Source organism: Castanea sativa, chromosome 1, assembly GCF_040712315.1.
Source record: "Castanea sativa cultivar Marrone di Chiusa Pesio chromosome 1, ASM4071231v1".
NCBI lineage: Eukaryota > Viridiplantae > Streptophyta > Magnoliopsida > Fagales > Fagaceae > Castanea > Castanea sativa.
In genome coordinates, this window is record NC_134013.1 from 53,789,544 (window position 1) to 53,806,013 (window position 16,470).

Here is a 16,470-nt window from a genome sequence, read left to right on the forward strand (position 1 = left end):
CAAGGAGAGGTGACCTATATATCATCCCGTGCCCACTACGGGTTTTTCCTATCGTGACCATATCGTCCATGTCAAATTTATTTTTCGCTGCTTTGAACTCTAGATAGGTGATATGGTTGTGCCCAACGCATTATAATTGAATATTTGCATAATTTGATAATTTAATCAATTTTGGTAATTGATTAAAATTAATTGGGGTAAAAATAAACCCAACAGAGTCTAATCTCTATCCCTGTCATTAATCATCATAAGAAAACCTTAAATCTTTATTCTAAAGCAGAAATTTGAATTGAACTAAAGTCTAATAAAGTTCCAAGGTTTTATGGAGAGATTTCGGATAACGAGCAAAGATGTTTGAATAGCTTAGATGGGAGAAGAACCTCCATAACTTGAATGAAAATTTTATAGTTATTGCCTCCTGCTATGCCTATGGTAGAATGCTTTGATCCTATTAAGGCCTTCTTCAAGAGTAGCGGGCTCAATAGCAAAAGCTATGCCGATCCAATTTTTCATTCCAACAGCGCACTCTGCAAAACGCAAGTGCCTATGATTAATAAGATAGCATTTTGAAAAAAATAAAGGCGTAAATTCACTTTTAGTCCCTACATTTTGACCCTATTTCTATTTTGGTCCCTACATTTTCATTTCACCACTTTTAGTTCCTAAACCAATTAACGCGTGTTATTTTAGTCCCTCCCGTCACTCAACTAACAGAAAATGCTGACGTGGCTCATTACCCATGCCATGTCAGATTATAATATTATTAAAAATCCACCATGACACTCATTACCCATGCCATGTCAGATTATAATTTTAAAAAAATTAATTTCTCAATTTTAACAAAAGAAAAATGTATACATCAGTTTAGATATGTGTTCATCTTCAACAAGAATACTAAAGAACACAAACCCAGATTTTAGACATAAGAACACATGCTCGGATTTTCTCACATTTTCTTGCCCTTTCTTGTCAACCAAACATAAGAACACGAACACAAACATAAACTGATCTCCAGCAAGAACACAAACACAAAACTAACAACAGATCTCAGATTTTCTCAAACCAAAAAACCCAGATTTTCTCAAACCAAAAAGCCCAGATATACAAAATCACAGCTCAAGCCCAGATTTTCTCATCTTTCCGAGAAACCAACACAAAATCAATTTAAACCAAACACAAACCAATCTCCAGCAAGAACACAAACATAAACCCAACAGCAGGTCTAGAGCAAACCCACAAATATCAAACCTAGAAAACAAAGTAACCCATAAATTTCAGAACTAAAAATTCAAAACAAACAAAGACCATTAGAGCAAGATCCCTTCAAACCCAACCGATCCTTGCAACTTCCCAATACAAACAAACCCATATGAAACTGAGAACCCAAACCCATATAAAGCTAAAACCATAACTGAAGATCTGAGATTTTGAACTTGAGAATCCGAGTCTTCAAGTGAAGGTGTCGAAGTCTTCGATTTCGGCGTGGTTGGCCGCCTTCATTGGTCCACAAAGCTCCATTGTTGAAGTGAGCCCGAGTTTGAGATTTGATCTAGACGAAGTCCCATTCTTAAGCACTCAATTGGTTAAGGAAAAGAGAAAGATCAAAGACCCATAAATCCATAAACCCGAACCAACCACCAAAAAACAAATCCAGAAAACTAAAATTCCATAAATGAAAATCTGCTTCTGTGGGAGAGAGAGAGAGAGAGAGAGAGAGAGAGAGAACATATGAATGTTCTTTGGGAAGAACTTATTCTTCCAAAAAATCTAATTAAAAACCTGCATGTGGCATCCAACCTATTTATTAATGCTTGGAAATTGGGAACTGGGAGATATACAAACGCATGGCAGCCATGTGTTTAAATTTATTTATTTATTTTGGGTGTATTAATATTGATTAATATTGTGGTTGTAAATCGGTTTGGTATTTTGTTTATATTTGGGTATTTTGAATCTGTTAACATTTGGGTATGTGATGGGTTAATTGATGATATTGAATTGGGTTTGTGTTCTTGTTCAAGTTAAATTAGATCTTAATTCATGTTACTTTTAATTTTTAATTCTGTTTTTTATTTTGTTAAATTGAGAAATTATTATTTTAACTCATATTTTTTCTTTTGTTAAAATTGAGAAATTAATTTTTTTTAATTATAATCTGACGTGGCATGGGTAATGAGTGCCACGGTGGATTTTTAATAATATTTTAATCCCTCCGTTAGCCACGTTAGCATTTTCTGTTAGTTGAGTGACAGTAGGGACTAAAATAACATGCGTTAATTGGTTTAAGGACTAAAGGTGGTGAAATGAAAATGTAGGAACCAAAATAAAAATAGGGTCAAAATATAGGGACTAAAAGTGCATTTACGCCAAAAATAAAATAAAAAACAAAACAAAACAAAAAATTCTGATTAGAGTAGCAGCTACATCTACGAAGACGTACAAAGAACTTCATACATGTATACATATTTACAAGGATCTAAACACTAGGTTTTTTGAGTTTTTATATTGACATCATTGTCCAAGTTTTGTTAGTTTTTCTGTTTGTCGGCCAGGGTAGCAGCTCATTTTCTTCCTCTCTTTTGTCCATCAATTAGTAAAGGATATCAATTTAATTAGTAGTAATAGTCATGATCGACATTCAAGCGTTTCAAGAATGTATTTTATATATATATAATATATATATATATATATATATATATATATATATATATATATATATATAGACGGAGCTAGAACTTTGAGTTAGGGAGTGGCTTTATTGTTAGTTGTGTGCGGTAGTTTCAACTTCTTGATCGACATTCAAATGTTTCAATAATGTCTTTTATATATATATATATATATATGAACGGAGCCAGAACTTTGAGTTAGGGGGTGACTTTATTGTTGGCTGTGTGCGGTAGTTTCAACTTCTAATTTTGCTACTACTTAGGCTTAGTTGTTGAGTTTTTTTTTTTTTTTTGTAAGAACAAAATTATTTTTGTTTAGAATTTTTTAAAGGATAGGGTTATTTATTTTGGATAAAATTGGTTAGTTGAGCTTAATTTTTTTTTTTTACTATGGTAATTTTTGTTGTTGTGCTATTTTTTAGTTTTAATAGCTTTTTTATTTATTTATAAATTACTGATATAATAAGTGGTTACTAGTAGGTAAAAAAATGACTTGAGTGGTGGGCCCATTATGACAAAAAGTTTATAAAAATGTTGTAAAAAAGTTTATGAATATAATATTATGCTTAAAAGAATCAATAATATTATTTAAGGGAAAGGAAATGTAATTTTATTGAACAAAATTGCTAAAATTAGTACGCATATATATATAATAATTTTTTTTAAAACCCTAGTCCAATGATACCTCTGTTCCTATGTGTGTGTATATACACACGATCAGAGTCTTCTTGAAAAGGTTAGTGACACACTAGAATTTGTGTTAAAAGAAAATTTTCGAATATAATTGGACTTCAGATGGGACAGATTAATTGATATGTTAATTATAGGTTTACATTGTACTATCAAAGTAAATCTTATATTAATGCTAATACCATGTAAACTAAGAATTTTTTGATATTCAACAACCCTGATTTAGGCATTAGGTGTGCTAAGTTCTTACCAAACATCCCTATTAAAAAACGAGTAGAATTAGAAATTTCATACGCTAGATCTTTGATGCAATACATAACCTTGTTTAGAATACACTTTAATAAAAAAAAGTATGCATGCAAAAAGAACGAGAATGATTTAAAGCAATGGCAACAAGTATAATTCTTACCTGGTAGAACAATCACAGATTCCTCTTTGGCAAGCTTGAAGCAGAAGTCCATATCATCACTGATGTCTTTAAGAAATGACAGGTTTAAGTTTGCCTGTGATTTTATTTTATTTTTGCAAAGAAATTTGCATTCAATAATGTTGACAATGTTAATGTCGAAGCACTACAAATCTGTAATTTTAAATGTCTTTACCATTACAGACATAGATCCTTCGGGTTTGTGTGGACACGTAAGGCAAGGAATCTCTATAATTCTATCATAACAAACATACGCAGCTTCTCTGATTATGATAATAATTTTTTAGAAGAAATCATCTTTTGTATTCTCAAGGATCTGAGCAACTGCTCCCTGAAACAAAGAATAAGTCATTGTTCTTGATAAGGGCTATGAAATATAAGAAGATGGATTTTCATACATGTCTCATTGTACTTTGGAAAGGTTATATATCAAAGATGATGATTTATCTTGATAAATGTACATGCAGGTGGGGGAAGCAAATGGCATATTTAAAAGGACAAGCCAGATTTCATTCTAATATGAGCCTTCGGCAGCTCTATTACCTCGATGGTCATGACAGAAAATGTAGAACAAATACAAAGCAATGATAAATTCATATGCATTGGACACGCATACAACAGAATTAGTTTTCGAAAAAATTAATGTAAGAAGGAAACTCCAATTACCATTGTCATAATTCATAAAATTGTTTATCATACACGAGTTCTGCTAAACTTTCTTTTGCAATTATGGGCTTATTATGGCTCCATCGGCGGGGCAGGGGTTTGTTAGGAAATAGAAGTGAAACTGATTTGAGTGAAAGATATCAAGTGTTAGCAATTAAATAAACTAAGTTTTTGTATGGTTGCAGAAAAAAGATAGACAAAAGGATATAATGAAAAAAAAAATGATAAATTGAAACAAACATAAATTCTAATTCAATGAGGTAAGAGTAAATTGAATAATTGATGCAATTAAGGGTAACACAAGAATTGATATATAAAATACTAAGATATTTAAATATGAAATGATAAAAAAAATTTGTCTGTATGTTCGTATGTGGCTTCTGATATAGGTGGTCAGGCATTCTCCCAGATGTCCGGGCTTAGAAGCCCTGTCAATTGGCATTTTTATCTACTTACGTGCAATACTTGAAAATGAGGACTTAAATTGAAAAAGTGAGAATATAATTCACTTCAATGAGTTTTTGCATGATGATAATTAAGTTTAAATGTTAGCATACTGTTATATGTACATAGAACATTATATGATACCCAAAAGGAGGCTTCTTGAATTACTATATACCTGAATGAATGTTGCGGGGTTGGGACATATGTTGAGATAGCTTTCAAGGGTCTCCAAAACCTGGGAATATGAAGCAAACATACAAATCTGACAATGTCAATGCTCATTGCGCAATGACTTTTAAGGAACTGAAACAATCAAAAAGTAGGACATCTTAATTAATATGTGAACTTGACAAAGGAAGTGAAAATGAATTATGTTCTTCAGCTCAATTCGCAATAGCATCGGCTAGCACTTCTGGTGACTGCAGAGCGCAGATACAAATTAATGTCCTTTCTCTTTACTAGCACAGAAGCAAGCATTATTGTTTAGCTTGTACATGGCCTTTTAAAGTCGGCAAAGATTTCTACAGTTTTATTGACAATTCTGCTAACTGTATGAAATTGACTTTCATTCATCACTTGCTGACTAATCCAGAAATGTGCAATCCTCACATTCCACATACATTGGGTAAGTGCAAGAATTTTTAGATGAATTTGATCAATTACAGATATATCAAGTACACTTAAGAATAAACTCTTATTTTCACCCACAAATCAAAGAAAGAATACAATATGAGAGAAAACATGTGACAGAGAGATTGCCTTTGTACTCAAAACTCACTTAGGAAGGAGAGAGAGAGAGAGAGTGAGTGAAAATGTAAAGAGATAGACCACTCACCCCAGATTTTTCAAGGATGCCACTGGGGCCATTTGTCACAATCCAACCAATCCTCCAGCCAGGAACAATCCACGTTTTTGATATAGACCCAAGTGTAACAACAGGTATAACTGATCCGAACTCTCCCATTGGCACAAATGGATTACTCCCAAAAACAATATGGTGGTAAACTTCATCAGCAATCACAAGAATGCCAAGCTTTTTTGCAGTCTCAGCAACCTAAAAAACTTAAAAACCAAGACTTTAATTTCAAGAAATATATCATTGGCACTAGTCCTAATCTCACATTGTGTCAGCAAATTTCAAAACAACCGAAATTTCAAGTTTAAGGTGTAGTTTGACACACCTTTTTCAAATGCTGGTACGTGAAGACATTTCCACAAGGATTGCCAGGACTAATGATAACTATAGCAACAGTCTTCTCATCAGCTAGAGCATCAATAGATTCAAGATCAATCTCCCAACTTTGGTCCGAAAGAAGACCATAATGGCGGACTTGGGGATGGCTGAAAGCAGCACGAACATCATAGAATGGATAGCCTGGGGTAGGAAGCAAGATGTTTGCACCAGGGCGAGCAAGGACAGATAAAATGATTTCTATTGCTTGTGAGCAGCCAACAGTGAGATAAACATTATCTGCCGATAGTTGGTACGTAAGATCACGAGAGAGATATTCAGCAATAGCCCTGTTAAGGAATGGAAGTGTGATGAACATCAATTTGAATGATAGTTTCAAATTTTCATATGCTTTTTGTTATACTTATGATGGAACTTTAATTCATCTACGACCTTATTTTAGTTTGTGTTTTTATTTTATTTTTATTATGGGGTATGCTTTTAATAATTGTGTTCTTTATCATCAAACCAAGACACCAATCATTATTTGGTATAGACGAAGATTGAACCCAAAATCTCTTATTTAACTATCAAAGATTTTACCAGTTGAGCTAACTGGACCCACCTGACCTTATTTTGGTTGGTTATGCTTCTTTGTGAGGAAAGAATAAACGCACATTGATAGTTTTTTTTTTCCCTTTTCTAATGTTGTAAAATTTCCTTAGCTTAGCTCAAAATGTCACATTTAGCACAACTCTTGATATTCTAAACTTGAATCCAAGGTGATTAAAAAAACACTTGGATCAAAGGTTATTTTTTAAAGAGTCGTGCTAACGAGTGCCCTTAGGACACTAGTTAACAATCTATTTTAAAAAAGTTTTGACACCACTTTTATGAGAAAAATAGAAAAAGTTGTCAAAACATTAATTTTTTTTTTCTTTTTCTATAAAAATTTTCTTTAAATGAATTATTAACGAATGCCCTAAGGACGTCCGTTAACATTTCCTTTTTTTTTTTTAAATAGAAGTATATTTAAAATTTTAAAATAATTTTTGTTTGGTAATTCTATTGTTTAGAGAGAAATAATTTGCAATTTTCTAAACAAAAAGTAATTAATTGTAAAAGGCTGTTGGTATTCTCAAGAGCTAGCTAGCAGTATGTAAAAATTCTCCCTTGTCACAATAGGTAGGGTCTAGTGTAATGGCAAATGTCTTCCACCAAAAGTAACAAACCATAAGTTAGTCTAGGAATCAGTTTTTCTAAATAAATAAAAAATTGGAGGTTGCCTACCAATCATATCATACAAAAAATGGGAGATTCATGCACTAAACAGGAACAATGCATAAATGTCTTTTGTACTTTGTCACTAGGTGAAACCAAACATTCAGTCCTTTGTATCAAATCAGAAAACTAATTGTCCTCTGCTTTGAAAATTTGTCATTTATGTTTGATATTTTGACAATGAAAGCAACTAAAATTGTCAAAGATTTCAATTCCGGAGTTGCTCGGATTTGGAGTTATTGAGATACCATTCAAGAAAAGAAGCTAGTTAAAATAAAATCTCAGAAGTTCACCTCAAAAGTTTGACCAAGTTGTACTAACAAAGCAATAGAAGAATCTAAAGACATATTTATATGAATTGATGGGGTCTCTTGAAGCAAGTATTTTAATCAAAACTCAATATCCCACAAAACGAACTTACAAAGTGAAACAAGGTAAGAGGAGGCAGTAATAAGCATTTATTATAATTGGAAAAAGAGGAGGCGATGATAAGCATTTATTATAATTATATTTTTTTTAGAGAAGAGTATTATAGTTGTATTTGTATATGAAATTCTCTTCAAATTTTAATGGATGATGTAAATAAATAAATAAATTGTTTTGATAATTAGATAATACAATGGGGAGCTGGGGGAGGGGGGAATTTGAATCCTAAATACCTCACTTGTAAACATCATGAGATACCATTTAAGAAAAGAATTTAGTTAAAATAAATTCTCAAAGTTCACCTCAAAAGTTTGACCAAGTTGTACAGGCAAAGCAATGGAAGAATCTAAAGACTTGTCGATGCTTACTTTATATGAATTGACGGGGTCTCTTAAAGCAATTATTTCTATCAAAACTCAATATCCCACAAAACAAACTTACGAAGTGAAGCAAGGAAAAAGAGGAGGCGGCAATGAGAAGACGTATCAATTTGGAAAAAGATGAGGTGATGATAAGCATTTATTATAATTGCATTTTTATATTTTTTTAGAGAAGAGTATTATTATTGTATTTGTATATGAAAATATCTATTCTACCATTTAAAGAATAATATATAACCAAATTTTAATGGATGATGTAAATATAAGAGATTGTTTTGATAATTAGATAATTACAATGGAAAGAAAGGAGGGAGAATTTGAACCCTGAATATCTTAATTGGAAACATCATGCGATACCATGTAAGAAAAAAAGCCAATTAAAATAAATTCTCAAAGTTCACCTCAAAAGTTTGACCAAGTTATACTAGCAAAGCAATAGAAGAATCTAAAGACTTGTCGACGCTCAGTTTATATGAATTGATGAGGTCTCCTGAAGCAAGTATTTTTCAACCAAAACTCAATATCTGACCAAATGAACTCACGAAGTGAAACAAGGAAAAAGAGGAGGCGGCAATAAAAGAAGTATCAATTTAGAAAAAGGGGAGGCGATCAATGATAACATTTATTACAATCGTATATTTTTAGAATAGAGTATTATATATAGTTGTACAATTGCTTGTGGGGTGTACATGTGGAGGGCAAGGGCCGGGGTTCAAGTCTCCAGGAGGGAGCTTCACACACATATACACTTAGATTAGGTTAGAGTATAAATTTTATCTTGTATAAAAAAAAAAATGCGATATGACCAGATTTTAATGGATGATATAAATGTAAGAGATTGTTTTGATAATTAGATAATTACAATGAGGGGAGGTAGGAAATTTGAATCCTAGATACCTCAATTGAAAACATCATGAGGTATCTATTGAGCTACAAGACTGATGACATAAATATAGGAGGTTTTAGTGAGGAGTGATAAATTTTTAATGGTAAATACAACAAATAAGGAGTAAGAACTTAAATTCAATCAAAAATATATATTAGAATATTAACCTAGAAAATTATAAGTGTGGGGGCAAAAGGGTCAGAATATGTTCTTGGGCGTTGGGCTTGATCCGAGAGTATTAACTTGTCCGGGGAGGGTTTAGTGGTAATAACTATACCGAACTTAAAAGCCCACAAGCAAACTATTGCGAAAGTGGTTAGTGGAAATAGTCCGAGGAGGGGGATCTCCTCGGCTATATGAAGTGAAGATTATACTATAAGCCATGATGTTTATAAGGAAATTCTAGGAAGTCAGGTGGATAAAGATGTGTTCCACAAGGATACGGAAAGAGAGAATGAATGAGAAGTATCTTAGAAAAAACTGCTACCACCGCATTAAAGACTCTGCACCTACCTCTCTGGCTGCATTAATGAAGAAATGACCTCTGAACAGTAGTGATCAGTCTTACAGCTATTATTTGAAGACTTCAAGAGGGTGGTGGATGGGACAAGTATCTAGATTGGTGATCTGAGCCATACGTGGAAGATGGAGGGAAGAAGAAGGATGATATAAAAGGAAGAGAAAGGCATTCAAGCAAGGGGGCCGGAGAAAAAGAGAAAAATATTGTACACACCAACCTTCATTGTAATCTATCTTTAGAAGAGGAAAACACAATACAAACCGTCCTCGGCATACGTCCAAGGAGAGTTCTGTTATATAATCAGTTTGTTGCATTTGAGTTGGGGATTTAGCCTATAATCTTTGTTATCCAACATCCATAGAATCTAGGTTTCAAGTCCACTCTCTATAAATTTCATTGTACTGGGCTTTTTGGGCCTGTTCCCTTCATATAGTTGGGTTCGGGTGCAAATTGTGACCTTACAATTGGCGCCGTCTGTGGGAAACCTTGTGTTTGAGGAATTGGAGCCTTATGGCCGGCTCAGGTCCACATCATGCAGAGCCTATGGGGTCCCAGCATGAGGATCACTCCTTGCATCTTGAGCAGGAACGAGATCGAGAGGGTAGTGTGCATACAGGGCACACTGATGGGAGTCGTTCACGAGATGGAAGCAAAATCCCTCATGAGGAACATGCAAAAGGAGATTGACCATCTACAGAAGAAGTTGCGCCACGAGAGGCGAAGGCAAACGCCCCCTTTCTCTGACCCTTCTTCTGAAGATAGCCAGGGCAGTGGCTACAGGTCCAGGTCAAGAACTCCTCCTGATCATCTTCGTGGTCATCAGGGCAGGGAATCTTCCTCTAGGGGCTTAGGAAATGATGCTATGAGTAGGGCATTACACCAAATTTCCAAGTCACATTTCACACGTAAGGTGGAGAAGGGAAAGCTTCCACGGCGGTTCACTCAACCCACGTTTACCATTTATAATGGCCGAACAGACCCTACGGAACACGTGAGTCATTTCAATCAAAGGATGGCGGTACATTCTAAAAATGAAACTTTAATGTGCAAAGTCTTCCCTTCTAGCTTGGGATCTATTGCGATAAGATGGTGTAATGGATTGAAGGCAGGTTCTATTGATTCCTTCATGGAACTCACTAGGGCATTCAGGTCCAGCTTCATCACTGGCAGTAAAGTTACTCGGCCTCTGGATTCTTTATTGTCCATGGCCATGAGAGAATGGGAAACCCTGAGAACATACTCTGACAGGTACTGGGAGATGTTCTATGAGATTGATGGTGATTTTGATGATGTAGCGATATGGACTTTCAAGGTTGGCCTCCCTACTGAGCACGACTTACGGAAATCTCTGACCAAAAAGCCTGTAAGGAGTGTACGTCAGCTCATGGATCGAATTGATGAGTACAAACGGGTTGAGGAAGATCAACAATAAGGTAAGGGAAGAGCGAAGGTTATCCCTCAGAAGATAAGGGATTTCAAGTCGGACAGATACAACAATAACAGGCCCCGAAGAGATTTTGCTTGGCAATCTGGTCCTATTGTTCCACATGTGGTTAACACTATATTCTAAGAACCGGTGCATAAGGTGTTGGAGAAAATCGAGAATGAACCATACTTTAAATGGCCTAACAAGATGGCTGGGGATCCTCTGAGGCGTAATCAGAATCTCCACTACCACTATCATCAGGACAGAGGTCATACCACTGAAGATTGCAGGACTCTGTGGAATCATTTGGAGCAGTTGGTTAAGGAGGGAAGGTTGAAGCAATTTTTGTATCATCCCGATGGGCAAGGAGGTCATTTAGGTTCGGTGAGTCAAGGGAACAATTCATCAAGGCCTCCTCTGAGAACAATCAATGTTATTTTTGCTGCTGCTAGCAGGACTAATTCTCGTCTTACCAGGGTGATGTCTGTGTCACAAACTCTTGCCGAGGAGTCTAACTCTGAGCCGAAGAGGATTAAAGGGAATACTCCACCTATTTTAGGTTTCTCTGAAGAAGATAAGATTGGGACTATCCAACCGCATGACGATGCTTTGATTGTTATGCCGAGGATAGGGGGCTATGACGTGAGAAGAGTAATGGTTGACTAGGGTAGTGGTGCAGATATTATGTACCCTGACTTGTTCAGGGGGCTCAACTTAAAGTTCGAGGATCTTATGGCTTACGATCCGCCACTGATAAGCTTTGAGGGGAAAGGTGTCATACCAAAAGGGCAGATTCGATTACCTGTGCAATCAGGTTCAAAGATTGTAGATGTAGATTTCATTGTGGTAGACGCTTATTCTCCCTACACGGCCATTGTGGCAAGGCCTTGGCTGCATGCTCTAGGTGTCGTTTCCTCAACCCTACATGTCAAAGTGAAATTTTCGTCTGAGGAACTAATTGAGGAAATTATTGGGAGTCAATCTGTGGCTAGACAGTACATAGCAGCTGCAATTCTGCATCAGCCTAGGCCAGAGTCCTCGGCCTCAGCTACGAGGGGCTCATAGGAATTAATGTCTCTAACTACGCCCAATGCGGCGGTAGTAGAGGAAGCTACGTGTGAGGAGTTAGAGAAGGTTCTTATAGATGATGATCCTGAAAAAATCTTTCAGGTGGGAGTTCAATTGCCACTTCAGGAGAAAATGGAGCTGGTTACGTTTTTAAGAAATAATGTAGATGTATTTGCATGGGATGCTTATAAAGCCCTTGGGGTCGATCTGAGTTTCATTTGTCATCACTTGAACGTCAATCCGGCTGTCGTTCCGAGAAGGCAACCACCTCGGCATTCCTCTAAGGAGCATTCCGAGGCTGTCAAGGAAGAGGTGCTTAAGCTCAAAAAGGCTGGTGCTATTAAAGAGGTGTTCTATCCAGAATGGTTGGCTCATATAGTGGTAGTAAAGAAGAAGAATGGGAAGTGGAGAATGTGCGTTGATTTCACAGATTTGAACAAAGCTTGCCCTAAAGATTCATTCCCAATTCCTCGTATAGATTAGTTAGTGGATGCTACAGTTGGGCATCCTCGAATGAGTTTTTTGGATGCTTTCCAAGGTTACCACCAGATACCTTTGGCTTTGGATGATCAGGAGAAGACAACCTTTATTACTCCTACAGGAAATTATCATTATAAGGTAATGCCTTTTGGTTTGAAAAACGCAGGGGCTACCTATCAAAGGATGATGACCAGGATGTTTGAACCACAGTTGGGGAGGACTATTGAGGTATATGTGGATGACATGGTGGTGAAAAGTAAAACAGTTTCCATGCATGTGGAAGATTTGAACGATACATTTCAGACACTAAGCAAGTATCAATTACGTCTTAATGCTTCCAAGTGCTCTTTTGGTGTGGGATCTGGAAAGTTTCTGGGTTATATGGTAACTCATTGGGGAATTGAGGTCAATCCTGCACAGGTCAAGGCAATTAATAGCTTACAGCCACCTTGGAATCCTAAAGAAGTTCAAAGGTTAACTGGGATGACCGTTGCTCTCAACTGGTTCATCTCTCGGTCTGCAAATAGGTGCAGGCCTTTCTTCCAGTTATTGAATAAGTGGAAAGGATTTGAATGGACTGAGGAATGTGCTTTAGCTTTTCAAAAACTCAAGGATTATCTTTCGCGACCACCCATTATGTCTCGGCCAGAAGTCGATGAAGTTCTATTTGTGTATATTGCCGTGGCTAATCATGCTATTAGCTTGGTTTTGATTCGAGTTGATAATAATGTGCAGAGGTCAGTTTATTACGTGAGAAAATCTTTACTTGAGGCTGAGGTGCATTATTTACCTTTGGAAAAAGCTGTCCTAGCGGTAGTGCATGCTACACATAAGCTTCCCCATTATTTCCAATCTCATACAATTATCGTTTTAACTCAGCTTCCTCTTAAGTCTGTACTTCAAAGCACTGACTACACAGGGAGGATTGTTAAATGGGGTACCATCTTGGGGGCTTTTGATATCAAGTATATGCCTCGCACTTTCATGAAGGGCTAGGTACTTGCTAATTTGGTGGCGGAATTTGCAGAGCCCTCATTAGAAGAGAATGTTAAAGGCTTGGTCATGGATGAAAAATCAGTTAGCATGATCTCGTGTAAGGAACTTTTAATGTGGAGAGTGTATATTGACGAAGCAGCAAATCAAAGAGGGTCTGGTGTAGGGTTAGTTCTGGTATCTCCTCAGGGGTTTACTTTTGAGAAATCCTTGAGGCTAGGGTTCTCGGCTACCAACAATGAGGCAGAATATGAAGCGCTACTGGTAAGGATGGATATGGTTCAAAAAATGGGTAGAAAAACAGTGCAAATGTTCTCAGATTCACAACTAGTGGTGGGCCACGTAGAAGGGAAGTTAGAGGCTAGAAATCCAAGAATACAAGAATATCTAGCCCAGGTCAGGTATTTACGATCAAAGTTTGAATCTTTTACTTTGTTGCATGTCTCCAGGAGTATGAATACCCATACTTATTCCTTGGCTACCCTTGCAACGTCCTCGGCACAAAGTCCACCTCAGGTCATCCTTATTGAAGACTTGTGTAAGCCCCTGGAATGAATAGTGACGCCATTCGGGTTCATCAAATAAGAGTGGGACCTAGTTGGATGGATCCTATAGTGTCCTTCCTTAAAAATGATATCTTGCCTGAGGAGAAATCAGAAGCAAATAAAGTACGCAGAAAAGCTCCTCGATTTTGGCTATCCAAGGATCAAAAGTTGCACAAACACTCCTTTTGAGGACCATATTTGCTGTGTATACATCCTAAAGCAACAGAATTACTTTTGGAGGAGTTGCATGAAGGGATTTGTGGAAGTCACACAGGAGGAAGGTCTTTAGCTCATAGAGCTCTTACCTAGGGGTATTAGTGGCCCAATATGCAGAGAGAGGCCCAAGATTACGCAAAGAAGTGTGACCAATGTCAGAGATTTGTTCCCAACATCCATCAGCCAGGTGATGCCCTTAACCCTCTGTCTAGTCCTTGGTCATTTGCTCAATGGGGATTAGACATTATAGGGCCTTTCCCAAAGGCCGCAGGGAATAGGAAGTGGTTGCTCGTGGGGACAAATTACTTCACTAAATGGGTTAAAGCTGAGCCATTGTCAAACATTAGAGATGTGGATGCAAAGAAGTTTGTCTGGAAAAACATTGTCACTAGGTTCAGAATCCCTCATACTCTTATTTCAGATAACGGCTTGCAATTTGATAGTAAGGCCTTCAGAAGATACTGTTGTGATTTAGGCATCACGAATAGATATTCCACTCCAGCTTATCTGCAAGGGAATGGGCAAGCCGAGGCGGTCAATAAAGTTATAGTCAATGGGCTCAAGAAAAGATTAGACGATGCTAAGGGGAGGTGGGTGGAAGAATTGCCACATGTTTTGTGGACGTATCGAACTACACCTCGAAGATCCACGGGAGAGACACCGTTTTCTATGACTTATCGGGCCGAAGCTATAATCTCTTTGGAAACTGGATTTCCCACACTGAGAACAAGCTCTTTCATTCCAAGTAACAACAACAATTTACTGGAAAAAAACCTAGACCTAATTGAGGAACGACGAGAAAATGCTATGGTTCAGTTAGCTTATTATCAGTAAAAACTCAAGCAGGGATATGATTCCCATGTGAAGTTAAGGCCACTTGCTCTTAGAGATTTGGTGTTGAGGAAGGTGTTAGGTATTGCCAAGAACCCAACATGGGGAAAATTGGGACCTAATTGGGAAGGACCTTACCGCATCACTTCAGTAGCTGGCATAGGGGCGTATTATCTTGTAAATTTAGATGAAAAGGTTGTTCCACGTCCCTAGAATGTAAATAACCTACAAATGTACTATTATTAATGAAATGCATTTCTGCCATTTTATTTCTGTTGGCGCTGTGTAGCGTTGATTATCATTCTTATAAGTATCAAACAGAAATTTGGTCATGCTTGGCTCCTCAGACCACATACCTTGTAGAAATTGATATTTTTATTAAGTGTTAAATAGAACCTTAGTTACGTCTGGTCCTCGGATCATCTACTTTGGGAAAATTAACACTTCAGTTCATTTTTCTAAGTATCAAACTGAAACTTGGTCATGCCTAGCTCCTCGGACCACATACCTTGTAGAAATTGATATTTTTATTAAGTGTTAAACAGAATCTTAGTTATGTCTGGTCCTCGGATCATCTACTTTGGAAAAATTAACACTTCAGTTCATTTTTCTAAATATCAAACTGAAACTTGGTCATGTCTGGCTCCTCGGACCACATACCTTGTAGAAATTGATATTTTTATTAAGTGTTAAACAGAACCTTAGTTACGTCTGGTCCTCGGATCATCTACTTTGGGAAAATTAACACATCAGTTCATTTTTCTAAGTATCAAACTGAAACTTGGTCATGTCTGGCTCCTTGGACCACATACCTTATGGAAATTGATATTTTTATTAAATGTTAAACAGAACCTTAGTTACGTTTGGTCCTCGGACCATCTACTTTGGGGAAATTAACACTTCAGTTCATTCTTATAAGTATCAAACAGAAACTTGGTCATACCTGGCTCCTCGGACCACATACCTTGTGAAAATTGACATTTTTATTAAGTGTTAAACAGAACCTTAGTTACGTCTGGTTCTCGGACCATCTACTTTGAGGAAATTAACACTTCGGTTAATTCTTATAAGTGTCAAACAGAAACTTGGTCATACCTGGCTCCTCGGACCACATATCATGGTGAGATTAATGATTTACTTTTGTGCCTAAGTTTGACGTAAAATCTAGTCTCAGGCCATATTTTTTCTCGTTTTAGGTTCAGGTATATTCTTATATATTTAACTGTTTGCTATTGCACATTAAATAGTATAATTTCAATATACAGGTTGTCCACTGATGGCTTAGGTCAATGAAATGAAATTACTTCCATGTCAGATTACTGATATTAACTAAGACATTATAGAGATCTACCTG

General features: G+C 36.5%; 1 protein-coding gene and 1 pseudogene across 1 annotated transcript; one reads left to right on the forward strand and one right to left on the reverse strand.

The window, feature by feature from the left end:
- Positions 1-408: 408 nt before the first annotated feature.
- LOC142629793 (putative aminotransferase TAT2) lies at positions 409-6,443 on the reverse strand (annotated as a pseudogene).
- A 4,747-nt stretch (positions 6,444-11,190) lies between these two features.
- Positions 11,191-11,649, forward strand: LOC142629804 (uncharacterized). The gene has a single exon (XM_075803844.1). The coding sequence runs from the start codon at positions 11,191-11,193 to the stop codon at positions 11,647-11,649; it is 459 nt and encodes a 152-aa protein (XP_075659959.1).
- Positions 11,650-16,470: the final 4,821 nt, after the last annotated feature.

Coding starts and splice junctions, on each gene's coding strand:
- LOC142629804 (XM_075803844.1), top strand. CDS start 11,191: ATGGCTGGGGATCCTCTGAGGCGTAATCAGAATCTCCACTACCACTAT.